This window comes from Phocoena phocoena, chromosome 9, assembly GCF_963924675.1.
Source record: "Phocoena phocoena chromosome 9, mPhoPho1.1, whole genome shotgun sequence".
Taxonomy (NCBI): domain Eukaryota; kingdom Metazoa; phylum Chordata; class Mammalia; order Artiodactyla; family Phocoenidae; genus Phocoena; species Phocoena phocoena.
In genome coordinates, this window is record NC_089227.1 from 78,750,433 (window position 1) to 78,771,246 (window position 20,814).

Below are 20,814 nucleotides of genomic sequence, written 5' to 3' on the forward strand. Positions count from 1 at the left end.
GGTCATTTCCATTCCAGTGTAAACCCACTTTTGTCTGTGTTAAATTTTTACCTGTTTATTAGTGATCAGAATGGTCCCCAATCTAATCCTATCTGTAATTTATTGCTTCGAAAGTTCCCAGAACATCTGAATTGTCTATGAAAATTTGAAAATAACAACAGCTTTATAGTGCTTCCCTTTTCAATGTTTGGTTCCTTAAAAACAATAATCATGTGCCATGCTTTTGCTAAGTAAAAACTCTGTGGCTATCCTAGAAAATATGTTGCTAAAATGTTGGTAAATATTTATGTGGAATAAATATTAATATTTAGATTGAATTCCTTGACTCCTTGATCACTAAACTTGAGAGAACAGCCTCATTAATTACTGATTGAAATTAAGAGAATTCTCTCTCTCTATATATATATAATATATATACATACGCACATATATATACTTATATGTAAGTATAATATATGCAAATATATATATTTATGTTGTGTGTGTATGAAATATTGCTACTTGAATTATAGCTCTTCACTTTCACTTTTAATTCTTCTCTCTAGCTGGATGCCTTCTCTTTAGCCAGCCAAATCCACTCTCCCACTTGTCTCCCCTGATCTTTACCCTGAAGCTATATGAATTATGTCCACAGACTTCTATTTCTTCTGCTTTCCTTTTGGGTTCTTCCAATGGGAAACCCAAGCAAGAGACTGGAGGAAGAGAGAAGTGTGAGGTCTGATATTTATTTCTCTAGCTCATGAGATCACCTAGGGCCCTGAGAGTTGCTCACTGATCTTCTCAGTTATCTCCTTTACACTCTCTTTCTGGGTTCCCAGACCGTTCCCTCCCCAGATCCATTTGAGATTAGGGTAGACACAGCTTATGTGATAGTGACCCTACACTCCTACACTATTCCCTTAGTTTCCTTACACACTGCTCACGCTTTATAAGAAGTCCCTTTGTAAATAAACTCTCTTTGAATTATCCTATTTTGAACGTATTTCCTGTTAAGATTGACTCATATACCGTTGTTCATCATTGTACGTCCCTGACATGCATGTGGTCAAGGTTATTCCTTTGGTTTATTAGGGAAAGGAACTGTTATAGTTTACTTGACCATTTTTATTGTTCTTACAGAGTTTCGTCATTGCCCCACAGGGAGTTTTTCTACCATAGAATAAAATATAGTTCCACTGTTCACCCTGTTTTCCAGTATGGAATGAACTTTTTTGTTTGTTTGTTTTTTCATTGAAATTTTGAGAAGAATGGAAGATGAAAGTAGAAGATAAAATGTGAAGATTCAAATCCCTATATTAAAACATAGCATCTTTTATCCTATATGTAAAGATTTTCATGAAGGAGAATTCTATAATGTTTCCTCTCATCCGTATACTGACTATTCTCCTATAACTACATTTTTTTCCTAAAATAAACGTTTTGAGTGGAAAGTTAAGCCTAGCTTTTGTTTGTCTGTTGATTTTAACTGTAATATAATGTCGTTGAAATTTTTAAAAATTTTAATGTGAAAATAAGTAAAAATAAAATGTTCTCTTTAAAATATTAATTTCAGTAACACAATTATATTTAAATTTAACACTAACAATAAAGCATTTGTATAGGGATGTTTTCTCTTCATACAACTTACGACACTATGACGAACAATTAAAATCAATAAAAGATAAAATGCTACTACCGTACTGTGTGACCTCTGTATTACTCTATTAGCAGTGGACAAAAGTGCTGATCATCAAACAAATAGTCCTGGATCTTTTAAGGACTAGGCCTGTGGATATGTATAATCTTAGATGTTGGTTCTGATTGATGTTTCTTTCTGATCTCATCTACTTCACCATCACCAAGTAAAAATGAAGCCAGCACTGGAATTTGTGAAAAATAGTTCTTAGCCAGGAAATGTTTGTGTTTGATCTTGTGAATAAACAAGGGTTCATATCCCTGAAAAGAAAAGAAAATCAAATTCTATTAAATGTCACAAATATATTTTGCCAAGTAAAAACACTTTTATGCCTCAGTGCCTTTACTTCTCAGTTCTTTCAGCCCAGAAAACATTTATTCTCACTTTGTCCATCATCTTTCGGGGCTCAGCTTTTATGACGCTTTAACCTGGAAGCCTTTCTTGATTCTCCCTCTGACCTCTCTAAGTCTAAACTAACCCCTCCTTCTTCCATACTTGCAAGCACTTTCATGTATTTTAATTGTAATATCTAGTTCATTCTGCCTTGAATTTCACTATTTACTTGCGAGTCTCTTCCATGATGATAAGGAAGGCTCCTTAAAGATTCAAACTGGGTCTTTTTTAAAAAAAATATTTATTTTGGCTGCGCTGGGTCTTAGTTGCAGCACGAGGGATCTTTTTTTAGTTGTGGCATGTGGGCTTCTTAGTTGCAGCACTAGTTCCCCGACCAGGGATTGAACCCGGGTCCCCTCCATTGGGAGTGTGGAGTCTGACCCACTGGACCACTAGGGAAGTCCCTCACACTGGGTCTTTTTCATACACGTGTGTCTTGGCACCATAAGGTAAAGAGTCAATCAATATTTTTGTGTGAATGCTCTTGTCACCTTAGTTCTCTTTAAATCTATTTCAATACTGATACAATTACCCACTTGAATTTTTTTTCCTAAAATTAGTCCTTCCCTCTATATCTCCAGAGTTCAAAATAAAGATCACAATGGTGCTGTGACAATGTAAGCTTCTCTTTAGTCACCCCTTTTACTATCTAAGATATGAGTCCCTGCACTGTTTCTCTTGTGTTTCTCTTCTGTCTTCTAAATAGAAAATAACTTTCTTGCCTTTATCAAATCTTTGTGTCTTTCCATTTTTATTTGTTCATGATTAATTTTTAGGCTTCTTGTCTCTCCACAGCTATAGCAGCACTTTGAACTTTCTCTGTTATGTAGCTTTGCCACATTATAAGACAATCTGTTTTCTAATGAGAGGGGCACACTGCTACTTGCCAACCCAATATTCATCCTCTCTTGCATTTATATTTAGAGGCCCGACTCTATATAGGGGCCTTATTTTGTATTTTGTGATGTGCTCAGCTTTCTTAGGCTTTATTATAGCTAGGGGTGGCCATATGACAAGTTTCTGACATGTGTGTGTGTGTGTGTGTGTGTGTGTGTGTGTATATATATACATATATACATATGTGTGTATGTGTATATATATACACACATATATGGCAGAAATATATATATATTTATATATACACACATGTATATATGTACGTTTTTTAAAAAGAAGTTATTGGATAAAGCTTACAGGGAAGCTTTTTAGGAGTGGGAAGTACCTTTAGGCTTTTGCCATATCTAGGAGGGGGATATAATGCAGAAGATGAAGTAGCTATCTGTCTCTAAGAGTACACAATCATTAGGATTAAAGCCAAAGGTTAAATATGGCTGAGGAAGAAGTTAGAAGGCCTGGGTTTCTGAGAGCATTGTGGAGCTACCATACAAGTCCCCAGATGCCAAACTCTGGATTCCTATTATATAAGACAACTAACCCCATATTTGATTAAGTCATTATACTGCTTAGTCTGTTATTTGCAGCTAAACTCAAATGCAACTGAAACAATGAAGTATTTCCTTGCTTTTCCCCAAGCACTTATCACAATATCCGGCAGACTGAAAAGCAAATTCTGGTTGAATTAATAAATACTGTCTATTCTCTTTATTAATCTTTTTTGCTTTTTGTTGTTTTGGCTGCGTTGCGTCTTTGTTGCTACGTGCGGGTTTTCTCTAGTTGTGGCAAGCAGGGGCTGCTCTTCGTTGCGGTGCATGGGCTTCTCATCACGGTGGCTTCTCTTGTTGTGGAGCATGGGTTCTAGGCGCACAGGCTTCAGTAGTTGTGGCACGTGGGCTCAGTAGTTGTGGCTCGCAGGCTTTAGAGCACAGGCTCAGTAGCTGTGGCACACAGGCTTAGTTGCTCTGCGGCATGTGGGATCTTCCCAGACCAGGGCTCGAACCTGTGTCCCCTGCATTGGCAGGCAGATTCTTAACCACTGAGCCACCAGGAAAGCCCCTCTTCATTAATCTTAATTGACTCTTCTTTTCAACCAAATCACAAATACTACCTGTACCTCCTCCTAAAATTTGTGTTCTGAAAGGTTAGGTATCTCTTTACTAAGATATTTCCTTACTAAAGATCCTTCCATAGTGTCAAGTCAAGATAAAGAAAGCCCTGGAGAAAAGGAGCCAAAGGATGTGGCATTCTTAAAGAAAGCATTATGTAGAAATATCCTAGGCTTATTTTAAAGTTTCCTCTCTATGGTATATATGTATATATACACAATGGAATATTATTCAGCCGTAAAAAAGAATGAAATTCCACCATTAGCAACAACACAGATGACCTAGAGAGTATTATACTTAGGGAAATAAGTCAGAGAGAGAAAAACAAATACTCTATATTATCACTTGCATGTACAATCTAAAAAATAAAACAAATGTATATAACAAAATAAAAACAGAGTCACAGGTGCAGAGAAAAAACTAGTGGCTGCCAGTGGGGAAAAGGAAGGCAAGATGGGAGTATGGATTAAGAGGCACAATCTACTATGTATAAATAAATAAGCAACAAGAACATATTGTACAGCATAGGCAAATATGGCCATTGTTTTATAATAACTTTAGAGTATAATCTATACAAATATTGAATCACTGTGCTGTACACCTGAAACTAATATATTATAAATCAGCTATACTTAAATTTTTTTAAAAAAGTTTCCTCTCTACAGACAAATTCACCAGGTCAAAATATTCATTTAACCTTATTCCAACACTTCTTAGCCCATATTTCATTCAAGAAATACTAACACATTTCCGTTATACAACATTAAACAAAACATGTGGAGAACTTTATAGGTTTTCAAAGTGCATAAAGGCAAAAAGTAATCATTAAAGATGAGAATAGCACATTATGGTACATACAATAAAAGGAACAATAAGTAACTCTTAAAGAATAATATAATATGGAAAAAATATCCAATATCCATTATCCCCATTTTATAGATGAGAAAACCGGGGCATTGAGACATTAACAAACCTGCCCAACTTCTCCCATAAGTGATAGAGTCAGAATTCAAAGCTCTAATCTACTCTAATCCTTTAGACCAATTTCATGTTTTTCGCTAACCTTTATAAAATTTTGCAAAGCAAAGAAGGAAGGTCTTAATGTCCTGCAGATCGTTAGTGACAGAAATGGGGAAATACTGGGTCAGGTGTCTTGACTTTAAATCCACTATTGTCCTACTCTGGCCATTGCACACACCAGGAGAAACTGATCTGCCTCATATACAGTTCAAAGAACAGAAGTCTTTTTCCATGCTTTTCCTACAATTTGTATCATGATTGCAGGAGTCAAGATTATTTTAATTTTTGAGTAGTTTTTTACTCAATGAGATAGCAAATACCTCTGTGCATTTAGGAAATTCTGGAAATTACCAGGACATAAACTATTCTTTAAGTAGGCTGAATATTAATACTTAAAAGATTATACCAGCCCAAAACCATAAAAAGGCAAATTTTTTAGTTTGTCTGAAATGACAATTATATTTGAAGTCATTTCTTTATTTACACTAGGGTTGCTTGGCATAAACGGAGCTCTATTTACAGAAATTCAATAAGATCCTGAAATTAGAAATGCATGTGAATAGAACATTTAGTTTGACACTGCAGTAATTTGATTAAATACACAAAGGGAGTTGTGTGCATGAATTGAAGAAGCAGTGGAATATCAGCTTTGGGAATGAACTTCAATCCCACTATGGGTCCTATATGAAACACTATTGCTAGTATTGGCTAGGCTTTCAGTGATTAAATATTTATGAGGCAGCTTAGTTTACTAAATATAATATTTAACATAGCTTCAGTTTCTTGTTACCCTTTCCTTCAGTCCCTAGAGTAAAATTTTTCTTAGCCTGACTCCTAATGGAAAATTATTCAAAAATTTAAAACTTTAACTAGTTTCTCCTCTTTACTCCTTCCCCCTCCCTAATAAAAGCACAGGCAGGAAATAGCACGATTCAAAACGACTATTATATTTGAAGTCATTTCTGTATTTTCCCTTAGCTGACGTCTTGCATGGAATTAAAGTACAGCAATTTAATCAGCAGAAGGCAGAGAATCAATATCAGCTGTTGGGATCATAGGCTTGCTTAGTATAAACGGAGCTTTCAGGGAACTCATCAGGGACCCCTCAATTCTGTTCATCAAAATGTTTTACAGATTGCATCTTATAAGTTACTGGAATTAAATGGTATTTAATTTTTACAGTGCTTTCCCCACTCCTAGTTAATTGGAAGCAAATGAAAAATGAAGCCTCAGAACTATACCCCATCAGTATGATTGTCATTTAGGGCACAAAATTATGAACAGAATTTATTTGAGAATCTACCGTGCTTTTAGGCAGACTTGTGATGATTAATCAAAGGACAGACTTTAGGTTTCAAAATACCTATCTGGTGATAATATTCATTTATTCATTCAACAAATACTTATTAATTCCCTAGTCTGTGACACTGTTGTAGGTATTAGAGATATAGACACAAATAAACTAAACAATATCCCTGTTCTTATGGAATTTACTGTGGAACTAATGTGCTTGAACTTGCTATTATTAGGAGGGTCTGGTTTCATGTTAGGTACTTGAAAGACTTTCAGATGTCTTATCTTTACCTTTTAAGTGTCTTAGCTTCCTTTCAATTTTAATCTCTGCCATACATACCATCCATGTATTTTGTTACTGTTATCCATGGGTTCTCTGTTTCTTAATCCAATGGAAGTATTTAACTTATGCATGGAATGTAGTAAAAGGCAGTCAAGTTACCTCTAATAATTCCAATGACCAAATTAAGGTCCCAAATAAAGTTTGACCTCCTTACCTCTTCAACACTCTTTAGCTTGAGATGAGCAGTGCCTTCATCTTTGGTAAGAAGAATGCAGTTCCAGGGCGACCACTCCAAGGACTTATCCCACCTGACCATGACCAGATCATTGAGATCGTTCCAGGCACTGAGCACTGACTGGGATGCCCAGATGTTCTCAGTCAGGTACTGAATATCTTGGAGCTGCATGTCAAAACATTTGTGAAAAACAATGTTTTCTTCTAAACATAAAATTTTAAATTATTCTATTACTTGAGAAAACAAATTATACTGAGTATATTTTTTAAAGGAAAACATTATTCATGAGGTTTTCTGTGCACATAGCTTATTTCTCATCAAATCTCTGCTCATTCTGCCCAAACCATAATATGTTACCAATCTCACAGTCATGACTGCATCTTTAACCCAGAGTAAGCTGTGTATATTTCTTCCAATATGCTAATTTTACCTTACATTTATATGGTATTAAGTACTTTTCAAAATTCATTAGTAACTATCATCTTATCCCCAGGGTTACTGCAGATCATTTTATTCCCATTTTACAAATGAGGAAATTAAGATTTAATAAAGAATAAGCAATTCGCTTAGCGTTACTAAAAACTATTGTTTTAATGAAAAAAGAGGGAAAAGGGAAGAAATGAAATAAGTGTTTTAAAACTTTTTTAAAAAATTTTAAACCATATTAGCTAAAGCTCTTGAAATGACTTTCTGTCACAAGGTCTGCATATATAAACTCAGAATTGCCAGAGAGGCAAGCTTCACAAAGAATAAACATGGGAAGGAGAAACATTATTTTAATAGGTTTGGATGGGAAAGCAGAAATCTTTTCTGTAAAATCAATGGACAAATTTCATCCATGATTGGCAACATTTAGTGATCATACCTGCATCAGGAAAGCAATTTTAGAATCATCTTCATAATCAGCTTCTGAATAGTAAAGTCGTTGAAGTAAACATTTGTACTTCAAACATGATTCTCGTTTTCGAGTCTCATTGTCAAGGTTAATGCAGTGACGACAGCGGTAAATGTGGTGTGAGGTGCATGATACAGCAAACTCTGTAGAAGGCAAATAGAGCTGGCAACTGAGGCAAAAGTAAATCTTCTTATAAAACTTCAGTGGGTCTTGAGGGACCTGAAAGAAAGAAAGAAAGAAAGAAAGAAAGAAAGAAAGAAAGAAAGAAAGAAAGGAGGGAGGGAGGGAGGGAGTAAGGAAAGGGAGGAAGAGATGAAGGAAAGGAAGGAAGGAAGGAAGGAAGGAAGGAAGGAAGGAAGAAAGAAAGAAAGAAAGAAAGAAAGAAAGAAAGAAAGAAAGAAAGAAAGAAAAGAAAGGAAGGAAGAAAGAAGGAAAGAAAGAAAGAAAGAAGGAAAGGAAAGAAAGAAAGAAAAAAGAAAAGAAACGAAAGAAAGAAAGAAGAAAGAAAGAAAGAAAGAAAGAAAAAGAAAGAAAGAAAGAAAGAAAGAAAGAAAGAAAGAAAGAAAGAAAGAAAGAAAGAAAGAAGGAAAGAAAGAAAGAAAGAAAGAAAGAAACTATAACAACCAGGCCAAATGCTAAGGGCTAATTTATCTTAGAATGAGATAACAAGTTGGTTAATTTTAAAGTCATATTTTTTCCTTAACTTCCTACTCTATACAAAATTTAAATTTCAAGTAGTATTCATTTACCCTGCCAAAATATTAAAAATCTCTATTATTCATAAACTTTTAGATATACATGGTAAAATCACCTAGAAAATTAACTGACTGAAAAAAATGAGTCGGTAGAGGCTTTGAGTTACAATAGTAAGAAAACTTCCCAAGAAGAAAAGAAAAGAAAGTGCTTTGGCACTTATTTTTAAGAATTTAGATTTTTGGTGCTATGCTGTGTTAATTATTTTTACAGGCAATAGCTAGATTCACACAGAAATTAAAGCCCACTAAACCAAGTGTTCTCATTTCATTTATCTTAACACTAAATTTAGATTGGCTCAATTATCAATATTCAAAATTTGAAATTCTGCATTATATGGTAGTTCTATTTTTAATTTTTTGAGGACCCTCCATAATTCTACATTTCCACTAACAGTACACAAGGATTCCCTTTCTTCCACATCCTTGCCAACACTTGTTACCCTCTGTCTTTTTGAGTAGACATTTTAACTTTGGTGAGATGATATTTCACTGAGCTTTTGATTTGCATTTCTTTGATTAGTGACAATGAGCACTTTTTCACGTACATGTTGGCCATTTGTATGTCTTCTTTGGGAAAATGTTTATTCAGGTCCTTTGCCCATTTTTAAATTGGATTAAAATTATTTTGTTATTGAGTCGTACATGTTGTTTTTGATACTAATTCATCGGATAAATGGTTTGCAAATATTTTCTCCCATTCAATAGGTTGCTTTCATTTTGTTGAATTCTTTCCTTTGTTGTGCAAAAACTTTTTAGGTTGATAAAATCCCATTTGTCTATTTTTGCTGTTGTTGCCTTTGCCTTTGGTGTCATGAGCAAAAAATTGTTGTCAAAGCCAATGTCAAGAAACATTTCCCCTATGTTTTCTTCTAGGAGATTTACAGTTTCAGGTTTTACATTTAAATAATTAATCCATTTTGAGTCGATTTTTGTATGTGGTGTGAGATAAGGGCCCAATTTCATTTTTTTTTGGCATGTGGCTGTCTAGTTTTCCCAACACCATTTATTGAAGAGACTGTCCTTTCCCCGTTGTGTATTCTTGGCTCCTTTGTTGTAAATTAATTGACCATATAAGTATGGGTTAATTTCTGGGCTCTCGATTCTGTTTCATTGACCTATGTGTCTGTTTTTATGCCAATAATATACTGTTTTGATTACTATAGCATTGTAATATAGTTTGAAATCAGGAAGCGTGATGCCCCCAGCTTTGCTTTTCTTTCTCAAGATTGCTTTGGTTACTCTGGGTCTTTTGTGTTTCCATACAAATTTTAGGATTTTTTTTTCCTATCTCTGTGAAAAATGCCATTGGAAGTTTGACAGGGATTGATTGCACTGAAGCTGTAGATCACTTTGGGTAGTAAGAACATTTTAACAATATTAATTCTTCCAAAAATGTCTTAAATACAAAACAAACAATAAAAGCATGATCCATTTTAAAACTGAACAAATTGAACGTCATCAAAACAAAAACTTCTGCTCTGTTAGAGATACGGTTAAGAGAATAAAAAGACAAGCCACAGACTGAGAAAATATTTGCAAATCATGTGTCTTACAAAGGACTTATATGCAAAATATATTAAAAATTTCAATAACGAGAAAATAAGCAACTCAACTGAAAAAATGGGAGTGACAAAAGATGTTGAGACACTTCACCAAAAAGATATATGGATGTCAAAAACATGCATGAACAGATGCTTAATATTATTACTCATTGGGAAAATGCAGATTAAAATACTACACACCTATTAGAATTCCAAAAATGAAATAAAAACTGACAATACCAAGTGCTGACAAGGATGCAAAGCAACTGGAACTCTTATACATTGCAGATGAAGTGCAACATGGTATAATCAGTTTGGAAAAACATTTGGCAGTCTTTATACAGGTAAATATGCATTTACCATATGACTCAACAATCCCACTTCCTAGGTATTTAACCCCAAACAACCAACTTACACAAAAACTCACAATTGAGTGTTCGTAGTGACTTTATTCACAAAAGCCCAAAACTCTAAACAATTTAATGTCCTGCAATTGTAAACAGATAAATTCTGGCACACCCAGACCATAAAAATATTATTCAGTTATAACAAAAAACTAATGATACACTAAAAAAATATGGGTGAATATCAAATACAATATGCTAAATGAAGGAAGCCAGTCTTGAAAGACTACAGGCATACCTTGGAGATATTGCAGGTTCAGTTTCAGACCACTGAAATAAAACGAATAATAGCAATAAAGCAAGTCACATGAATTTTTTTGTTTCCCAGTGCATATAAAGTTATGTTTACACTATACTGTAATCTGTTAAATGTACAATAGCATTAAGTCTAAAAAAACAATGTACATAATTAAAAATACTTTATTACTTAGAGATGCTATCATCTGAGTCTTCTTTTTTCTGGTGAAGGGTCTTGCCCTCCTTAAGGGCTACTGATTGGTCAGGGTGATGATTGCTGAAGTTTGGGGTAGCTGTGGCACCTTCTTAAAATAAGACAATCAAGTTTGCTGCACTGATTGACTCTTCCTTTCATTATGCTAATGGTTTCTCAGTAGCATGCAATACTGTTTGACAGCATTTTACCCACAGTAGAACTTCTCTCAAAATTGGATGACTCCTCTCAAACCTTGCCACTGCTTCATCAACTAAGTTTATGTAATATTCTAAATCATTTGTTGTGATTCCAACAACCTTCACGGCATCTTCACCAAAAGTAGATTCCATTCCAATAAACCACTTTCTTTGCTCAGCCATAAGAAGCAACTCCTCATTTATTAAAGTTTTATCATGAGTTGGAGCAATTCAATTACATCTTCAGGCTCCACTTCTAATTCTAGTTCTCTTGCTATTCTCACCACATCTGCAGTTACTTCCTCCACTAAAGTCTTGAATCCATCAAAGTCATCCATGAGGGATGGAATAAACTTCTGCCAAACCCCTGTTAATGTTGATATTTTGACCTCTTCCCATGGGTCACAAATGCTCTTAATGGCATCTAGAATGATGAATCCTTTCCAGAAGGTTTTCAATTTACTTTGCCCACATCCATCAGAGGAGTCATTATCTATGGCAGCTATAGCCTTATGAAATGTATTTATTTATTTTAAAAAATTATTGAAATATAGTTGATGTACAATATTATGTTAGTTTCAGATGTTCTACATAATGATTTAACATTTGCATACAATATGAAATGATCATCTGGATAAGTCTAGTAACCACCTGTCCCAGTACAAAGTTATTACAATATTATTGACCATATTCCTTATGCTGTATATTACCTCCCTGTGACTTATTTACTACATAGCTAGAGGTTTGTACCTCCTAATCCCCTTCAACTATTTTGCCGCCCACCCCGCTCCGACGCTCTTACTTCTGGCAATCACCTATTTGTTCTCTGTATCTACAAGTATCTTTTCGTTTTGCTTTGTTTTTTTTAGTTTTTAGATTCTACTTATAAGTGAGGTTGTGCAGTATTTTTCTTTCTCTGTCTGACTTATTTCACTTAACATAATGCCCTCTAGATCCATCCATGTTGTAGCCAATGGTAAGATCTCATCTTTATGGCTAATACTCCATTGTGTGTGTGTTGGTGTATATATATATATATATATATATATACACACACACACACACACACACACACACACACACACACACACATACCACATCTTCTTTATCCATTTGTCTATCAATAGATAATTAGCATGCTTCCATATCTTGGCTATTATAAACAGTGCTGCAATGAATACTGGAATACATATCTTTTCAAATTAGTCTTTTTGTTTTCTTTGGGTAAATACACATAAGTGAAATTGCTGGGTTACATGGCAGTTCTATTTTTAATTTTTTGAGGAAACTCCACATTGTTTTCCATAGCGGCTGTACCAATATAAATTCTACCAACAGTGCACAAGGGTTCCCTGTTCTCCATATCCTCACCAACCCCTGTTATTTGTTGTCTTTTTGATGATGGCTCTTCCACAGGTGTGAGGTGATATCTCATGGTGGTTTTGATTTGCATTTCCCCGATGATTAGTGACGTTGAGCAGATTTTCACACGTCTGTTGGCCATCTGCATGTCCTTCTTGGAAAAAGGTCTATTCAGGTCCTATGCCCATTTTTAATCCTGTTGTTTGTTTTTGATGTTGGGTTGTATGCATTCTTTGTATATTTTGGATATTAACCTCTAATTAGACATTTCATTTGGAAATACCTTCTCCCATTCAGTATGCTGCCTTTTCACTTTATTGATAGTTTCATTCACTGTGCAAAAGACTTTTAGTTTGATGTACTCCCACTCACTTATTTTTAGCTTTGTTTCCCTTGCCTGAGGACACGTATCCAAAAAATACTTCTAAGACTGATGTCAAAGAGCATACTGCCTAGGTTTTCTTCTAAGAGTTTTAAAGTTTCAGGTTTTACATTTAAGTCTTTATTCCATTAAGTTGATTTTTGTATTTGGTGTGATAAAGTAGTCCAGTTTGATTCTTTTGCATGTGGCTGTCCAGTTTTCCCAACACCATTTATTAAAGAGACTGTCTTTTCCCCCAGTGTGTATTCTTGCCTTCTTTGTCATAGATTAATTGTCCATATAAATGTAGGGTTGTTTCTGGGCTCTCTATTCTGTTTCACTGATCTATGGATCTGTTTTTGTGCCAGTACCATACTGTTTTGATTACTGTAGCTTTGTAGTACAGTCTGAAGTCAAGGAGCATGATACCTCCAGCTTTGTTCTTCTTTCTCAAGATTGTTTTGACTACTCAAAGTCTTTTGTGTTTCCATACACATTTTAGAGCTATTTGTTCTAGTTCTGTGGAAAATGCCCTTGGAATTTTGAAAGAGGTTGCATTAAATCTGTAGACTGCCTTGGATATTATGTGATTTTAACAATATTAATTCTTCCATTTGTTTGTGTCACCTTCAATTTCTCTCATCAATGTCATAGTTTTCTGAGTACAAGTTTTACCTCGTTGGTTAGATTTATTCCTAGGTATTGTATTCTCTTTGATGTAATTATAAATGGGATTGTTTTCTTAATTTCTCTTTCTGAGAGTTTGTTATTAGTGTATAGATATGCAATAGATTTCTGTATATTAATTTTGTATCCTGCAACTTTACTGGATTCATTGATGAATTCTAATCGTTTTTTGGTGTTATCTTTAGGATTTTCTCTACATAGTATCATGTCATCTGCAAATAGTGATAGTTTTACTTCCTTCTTTCCAATTTGAATTCCCTTCATTTCTTTCTCTTGTATGATTACTGTGGTTAGGACTGCCAATACTATGTTGAATAAAAGTGGCAAGAGTGGGCATCCTTGTCTTGTTTCTGATCTTAGAGGAAATGCTTTCACCTTTCCACTATTGAATATGATGTTGGTTGTAGGTTTGTCATATATGGCCTTTATTATGTTGAGGTATGTTCCCTCTATGCACTTTGTTGAGAGTTTTTATCACAAATGAATGAAGTTTATCATAGCTTCTTCTTCACCTATTGAATTGATCTTATAATTTTCATTCTTCAGTTTGTTAATGTGGTGTATCACACTGATTTGCAGCATTGAACCAATCTTGCATCCCAGAGATAAATCCCACTTGATCATGGTGTATGATCCTTCCAGTGTGTTACTGAATTCGGTTTGCTAACATTTTGCTGAGGACTTTTGCATCTATGTTCATCAGTGATATTGGCGTGTAATTTTCTGTGATGTCTTTGTCTGGTTTCAGTATCAGGGTGATGCTGGCCTCATAGAATGAGTTTGGAAGTATTCCTTCCTCTTCAGTTTTTTGGAGTAGTTTGAGAAGGACAGATGATAACTCTTTTTTAAATGTTTGGTAGAATTTCCCGTGAAGCAGTCTAGGCCTAAACTTTTATTTGTTGGGAGTTTTTGATTACTGATTCAATTTCATTACTGGTAACTGGTCTGTTCATATTTTCTATTTCTTCCAGGTTCAGTCTTAGGAGATTGTATGTTTCTAGGAATTTATCCAGTTCTTCTAGGTTGTCCACTTTATTGGTGTGTAATTGTTCATAAGAATCTCCTATGATCCTTTAATTTCTGTGGTGTTGGTTGTAACCTCTCTTTCATTTCTGATTTTATTGATTTGGCCCCTCGTTTTTTCTTGATGAGTCTGGCAAAAAGTTTATCAATTTTGTTTATCTTTTCAAAGAACCAGCTCTTAGTTTCATTGATATTAGTCTCTTTATTTCTGCTCTGATCTGTATTATTTCTTTCCTTCTACTAACTTTAGGTTTTGTTTCTTCTTCTTTTTCTAGTTCCTTTAGGTGTAATGTTAGGTTGTTTATTTTGAGATTTTTCTTATTTCCTGATGTAGGCTTGTATCACTATCAGCTTCCCTCTTAGAACTGTGTCTGCTGAATCCCATTGATTTTGGATCATTGTCTTTCCATTTTTATCGTCGCCACGTATTTTTTTTATTTCCTCTTTGATTTATTCAGTGACCCATGTTTAGCAGCATATTATTTAACCTCCAAATGTTTTTACCTTTTGTAGTTTTTTTTTCTTGCAGTTAATTTCTAGTCTCATAGCATTGTGGTTGGAAAAGATGCTTGATATGATTTCAATATTCTTAAATTTATTGAGACTTGGTATTAACCTTCATAAAAATAAAGAGAGTTAGGGCTTTGCTATGGAAGAGGCTTTGGCTTATGGAAATGTTATGGCTGGTTTGATCTTCTATCTAGACCACTCAAATTCTCTCCATATCAGCAATAGGGCTGTTTCATTTTCTTAGCACTCATGTGTTCACTGAAGTAGCACTTTTAATTTCCTTCAAGAACTTTTCCTTTGCATTTACAAGTTGACTAACTATTTAGTGCAAGAGGCTTAACTTTTCGCCTATTTCAGCTTTCGACAAGCCTTCCTCACTAAGTTTAATCATTTCTAGCTTTAAATTCTCCAATTTAAAGGGAGAGGTGTGCAACTCTTCCTTTCACTTGAACTCTTAGAGGCTGTTGTAGGGTTATTAACTGGCCTAATCTCAATAATGTTGTGTCTCAGGGGATAGGGAAACCTGAGGAGAGGGAGAGAGTTGGAAGTACCACCAGTTGGTGGAGAAGTCAGGACACACACACGTCAATTAAGTCTGCTGTTTTATGTGGGTGAGGTCCATGGTGCCCCAAAACAATTACAATAGTAACATCAAAGATCAGTGACCACAGATCACCGTAACAAATATAACAATAATGAAAAAGCCTGAAACATTCCAAGAATTACCAAAATGTGACAAGAAGACACAAAGGGAGCAAATACTCTTGGAAAAATTGTGCCAAAAGACTTGCTCAATGCAGGGTTGTCACAACCTTCAATTTGTAAAAAGAAAGAAAAGAAAAAGAAAAAGAACACATACACAGTATCTGCAAAACTCAGTAAAGTGAAGTGCAATAAGACATGGTATACTTGCACATAGCATATCATTCCATTCATGTGACACTCTAGGTTAGGTATAACTATAGAAATAAAATTCTGATCAGTGTTTGCCAAGGGTTAGGTAGCCAGGGGAAGGGCTGATTACAAAGTAGCAGCATGAGGGAATTTGGGGGAGGTGATAAGACTATTTTTTATCTTGATTGTGCTGTTGGCTGTTGATTATATGACTCTGAATTTGTCAAAACTCACCAAAAAGATTGAATTTTACCAAAGGTAAATTTAAAAAGTGAATAAAATGATACAATGTTATATGAATGTGTAGAATATTAAATTCTATTATACTACTGCAAGCATATAAAAACTGAGTAAGTCTATAGAAGACTAAAAGGTAGCTTGGAAAAATGAAACACCGATGTGAATAAGAAATAATTCAATGGTCAACTTTTCTATTGAACTTTTGTTATATTTTGAAATTATCTTGCAATACAGTTAAGTTTCAAAACTTCATTAAAAAGAAAGAATATAAAAAATAAACAATTTTAATTTTTCTAAAAATTTTGACTAAATATTGAGATTTTGTTTATGTTAAAAAAGCAAAATACATGTTTAGTCAGCTTTTTAAACAGATTATTAGTCTAAACATAATCACTGGAACAAAACGCTGTTTCAAATTCTTTAGTAAACCACCTCCCCAAAACTTTACTAAAGGTGTTTTAAATAGTTTTGCAAAGTAAGAAGGCAGTAAGGCACTTATCTTGGCTTTAGAGAGAAAAATCCCCAAAGGAGGCTAAACATGTTAGAGTTGGAAAAGGTAGTTTAATTCAAATACGTGTTACATTTGAAGTTCTCGCAGGATATCTATGTGGATCTGTTCAGTAATAATTATAACTCCATGATAAGTATTATAAAGGAACACAAACAGGTGCATGTAGAATATCAGATACGAAGAGTTTAACTTTCTCTGAGGCCTAATGAAGGAGGGTACATGTGAATTGAGTCTTAGAAAATGAAGAGGAGTTGGCTGGGTAAAGTAGGGGACAGCATTCCAAGTGGAAGCAACAGCACATGGAAAAGCATGATGGTGTGAGAGATCATGATGTGTTCCACACACTGTAATATTCAACTGGATATTTAATCCAGAGAGTAGGAGAGAATTCAAGCTTGGAAATACAAACAGAAAAAGCTAAATGATTCATTTATCAACATAAAAAATATCATTCAAAGGAGATTTCACCAATAAGATGGTCTTCCACATGGACCTCCTAGTAAGGTATTAAAGCAAAATCTGCATATACTTCGACTTACTATAGCACGTCTTAGAATTTTGATAAAGGAACACAGGGAAGAAAAGGTAGAGTACCTTAAGGTGTCTTGCAACTTCTGGATTAAACAGAGGTGTTTTGATGTAATGAAAAAAGAGTGTTGCAATCCTTTTTCTGAGTCCTTCAAGGTTCTCATGTTTGACTCCTCTCATCATAAGGTCAACCTCCCTGTCAATCAATTCTAGAATTTCCTGAGTCAGTTTACATTCATGTTCCTGTGTAAAACACAACCATATTCAGTATAGAATTTTAAAAATCACTAGTTTTTAAAATTATCACCCAAACAAACTGAAAACTACATTCCAAAGGTAACAAAACATTGCTGACATAAGTATAAATTGGTGCCACTAATTTAGAAAAAATTTTGACATTATCTAGTAGAACTTAAGATATGCATAATCTACAACCCAGCAATTCTACTCTTAAGTGCTTTAAAAAATGTGCACGGAGTCATCATTCACACCAGCTCAAAATGAGAAACAACTAAATATCCATAAATAAATTGATTACAAAAATAATGACGGCTTATTCATACAGTAGAGTATTACCTGATATATGGACATGAATTAACTAGAGCTATATACAGTAACAAGTTTAAATCTTACAAATTAATGTTGAGCAAATGAAGCAAGGCACAAAATAATACATACAGTCTCATTCCATTTAAATAAAATCCAAAAATAAACAACACTACACCGTATTATTTAGAGATGTATACAGAGGTGGTAACTATGAAGAAAAATCAAGGAAATGACTACCATGAAAGTCTGTATGGTAATTACTTTTAGAGGACGAGAGGGTGAGTTGCAGATATGAAGAGAAAGAGGGACGTTGGCAATGTCCCGTTTTGGGGCCAGAGGGCAGTAACAAGACTGGTAGTTTTATATTTGCTAAACTATACACGTATATTTTATACATTTTTTTCTGCATGTTTATATAATTCACAATAATCTTTAACAAAGTAATAGAAATGATGGTGATTGAATAAGAAAGCCCAAGTAAGAGTGAAGTGATTAAAACAGAAGGATTTAGGAGTAATAAAAGAGAAGTAAGTTGCTCCAACTGCCCAAGAGGGACTACAAAAAACATAGTTTGAATGAAGGAGTCAGAGGGTAACGTCAGTAACTGTAAAATAATGCTCTTCTCTTCTTTTTAATATGTACTTGGTATGGCTAATACAAGAGTCTGCATCAGTGGTCTTTGACCCTGAGGGCACATTAGAATGACCTAGGGAAGATTTTAAAAGATTTTAACAGTGCCCTCACACTTGAGAATCTGATTTAACTGCTCTGAAATGGGGCCTAGATATCATTCCTATTCATTTATTCTCATACTCTCTCTCCCTTCCTCTGTGTATCTCTTTCTCTCTTTCAAGCTCTCCAGATGATTCTAACATACACCCAGGTTCAAAATTCACTGGTCTATATTAGCAACTGTCATCAAAATAATACTTATTATTTAGTGAGGGCTCCCTATTTGTAAGCATTGAGACACATAAATTATATATTTTATTTATATTCTAATACATACGTATGTATAAATATATACACATATATATGTGTGTATCTTCAAAGCAACTAATTTTACAGATGATGAAACTGATTTTCAGAAATATTAAATAACTAATCTACGGTTGTGCAGCCACCATAAACACAGCCAGAAATCCAGTCATGCTTAAAAGCCTTAATCCTCCATCAAATACTGTTAAATAAATGTATATGTGGATATATTAGGTTAAACATATTAAGACATGCACAACTTATCTTTTATGAGTCCATCCTTTGGTTTTTTTAATTAACCAGCTAATGGTCCTAATTATGTCAGGTAAGAATATTTCTACTGTACTCTCTACCTGCACTCTCCTTTTGCCAATTTGGTCTTTCTACTGCCCTCTACAGATACCATGCTTATTTCCCAGCTCTGGACCTATGGCTTCTCCCCTCTTCCTATCTCTAGCTTCAAAGGCATAGTCACTTGACAAACATCTCTGAAAAGGCTGTCCAGAAAAAAGGCAGTCAATGCCTTATTGAGTCCATGCCTCTGCTTTCAAGATGGGCAGAAATATGAGAGACCTATGGGGACTTACCTTCCAACAAGAACCATTTACTCAACTACTTAAAGTGCCTTAAATCAATAACTGATGAGGAAAAGGAGGTAAAAATACTTATACTGATGCTGCATTAAAACTGCTAAAAATAAAATTTTCATTAAAAAGTGTGAAAATATATAGCCAATAACTGCTGTTTTATTGAACTGAGTTGAGTTCTAATCTCATGCTGTATATATCTACATTCATTGCAAAATTAAGGATACATTTACATTTAGAATATTCATTGTGTTATATTTACTTTTGTATGTGTCATAATATATAGTTTGAGAACTTGTAGATAAATGTTAATGCATAAACCATATCCTCCCCCAATTATACCCAAACAATACAGTTGTTCACAAAATAAAATTCATATATATAGACATTTATTATCTTTATAATTACTTAATACAAACCATCTTGTTTATTTTAGTATTCAATTTTTTTATTGATAGTGGTAGTGATACCCAAAAACTAAGAGAAACTCACGTACCTTTACAGTATGTTTGAGTGTTAACAGCACATCCAGTCTCTCATCTTGAGAGATATTTTTCAGCACAATGCAGTTATAGATGTTTTGCAGCTCTCTGGCTCTGATGGTGAATTGTGTATCCATCTCAATTATTTTGCCATCAAATGTTCTCCATAGCTTTGGAGCTGAACACTTAAAAATAATGTTTATAATTATCAGTTAATTAAAAGTTCAAAAATAATTTTGTTCCTTCTACTATAAGTTAACCTTATTATCATGTGCTTTAAGGAATAAAACTATCACTAAAACTTAAGAAAATTATTTGAAGAATTTGTAGACCATGGGAAAGTAAAACAATTTAGGAAAAAAAATATGAGAGAGCTTTAGTCTGCAGAAGTACAAACACTTCCTCAGGATTCAGAATTTGCTACTAATTTGTACTAACTAGTATGATGGTTAGCTTGATGGATTTATGAAATAACCCCTGGGGAACAAAGCATGCTATTTAGAATGCTAAAAAAATTATCTACTTGGTTCAATTATACTGAGTTGTATGAATGTGTCTTGATCATGCCTTGCCAATTGAGAACAACCCTTGTGGGACAATGATTACAATCCTCAAGGCATTAGACCTACAGATATAGCAATATGGGCCTCAGTTACAGTTCTGTTTCCTATAAAAATAAATCTATAACAAGTTCACAGTTCTTCACAAAGCAGATGTCCATAGGGAAACAGCTGTATTTAGCTATTTTAGCAGTGCTGTGGCCCCTGCCTCCCTGACAATGGCTAAGATTCTCACTTCCTACTTCCAAATCTGGCTTGGTGCCTCCCAACATAGCCCGTCTCCTGAACTGAGGGTCAAAGATGGAGCCAACTTGCCCTGAAGCTCATGTGAGGAGTCCCAGGCTAAGAATTCAGAGATAGGAAATGGAGTGAGTCCTCCACTGACTCAGGACCACAACAAAATATTTAAAGACTA

At 34.4% G+C, this 20,814-nt stretch overlaps 1 protein-coding gene across 1 annotated transcript in view; it reads right to left on the reverse strand.

Moving 5' to 3' along the window:
- Positions 1–1,752: 1,752 nt before the first annotated feature.
- Positions 1,753–20,814, reverse strand: part of IQUB (IQ motif and ubiquitin domain containing) — a 54,763-nt gene continuing 35,701 nt past the window's right edge. Inside the window, exons 8-12 of the mRNA XM_065884198.1 lie at positions 19,854–20,024; positions 17,310–17,486; positions 7,768–8,016; positions 6,882–7,067; positions 1,753–1,935 (exon numbers count right to left, since the gene is read on the reverse strand). Coding sequence (XP_065740270.1) covers positions 1,753–1,935; positions 6,882–7,067; positions 7,768–8,016; positions 17,310–17,486; positions 19,854–20,024 — 966 coding nt within the window. The remainder of the gene's footprint in view (positions 1,936–6,881; positions 7,068–7,767; positions 8,017–17,309; positions 17,487–19,853; positions 20,025–20,814) is intronic.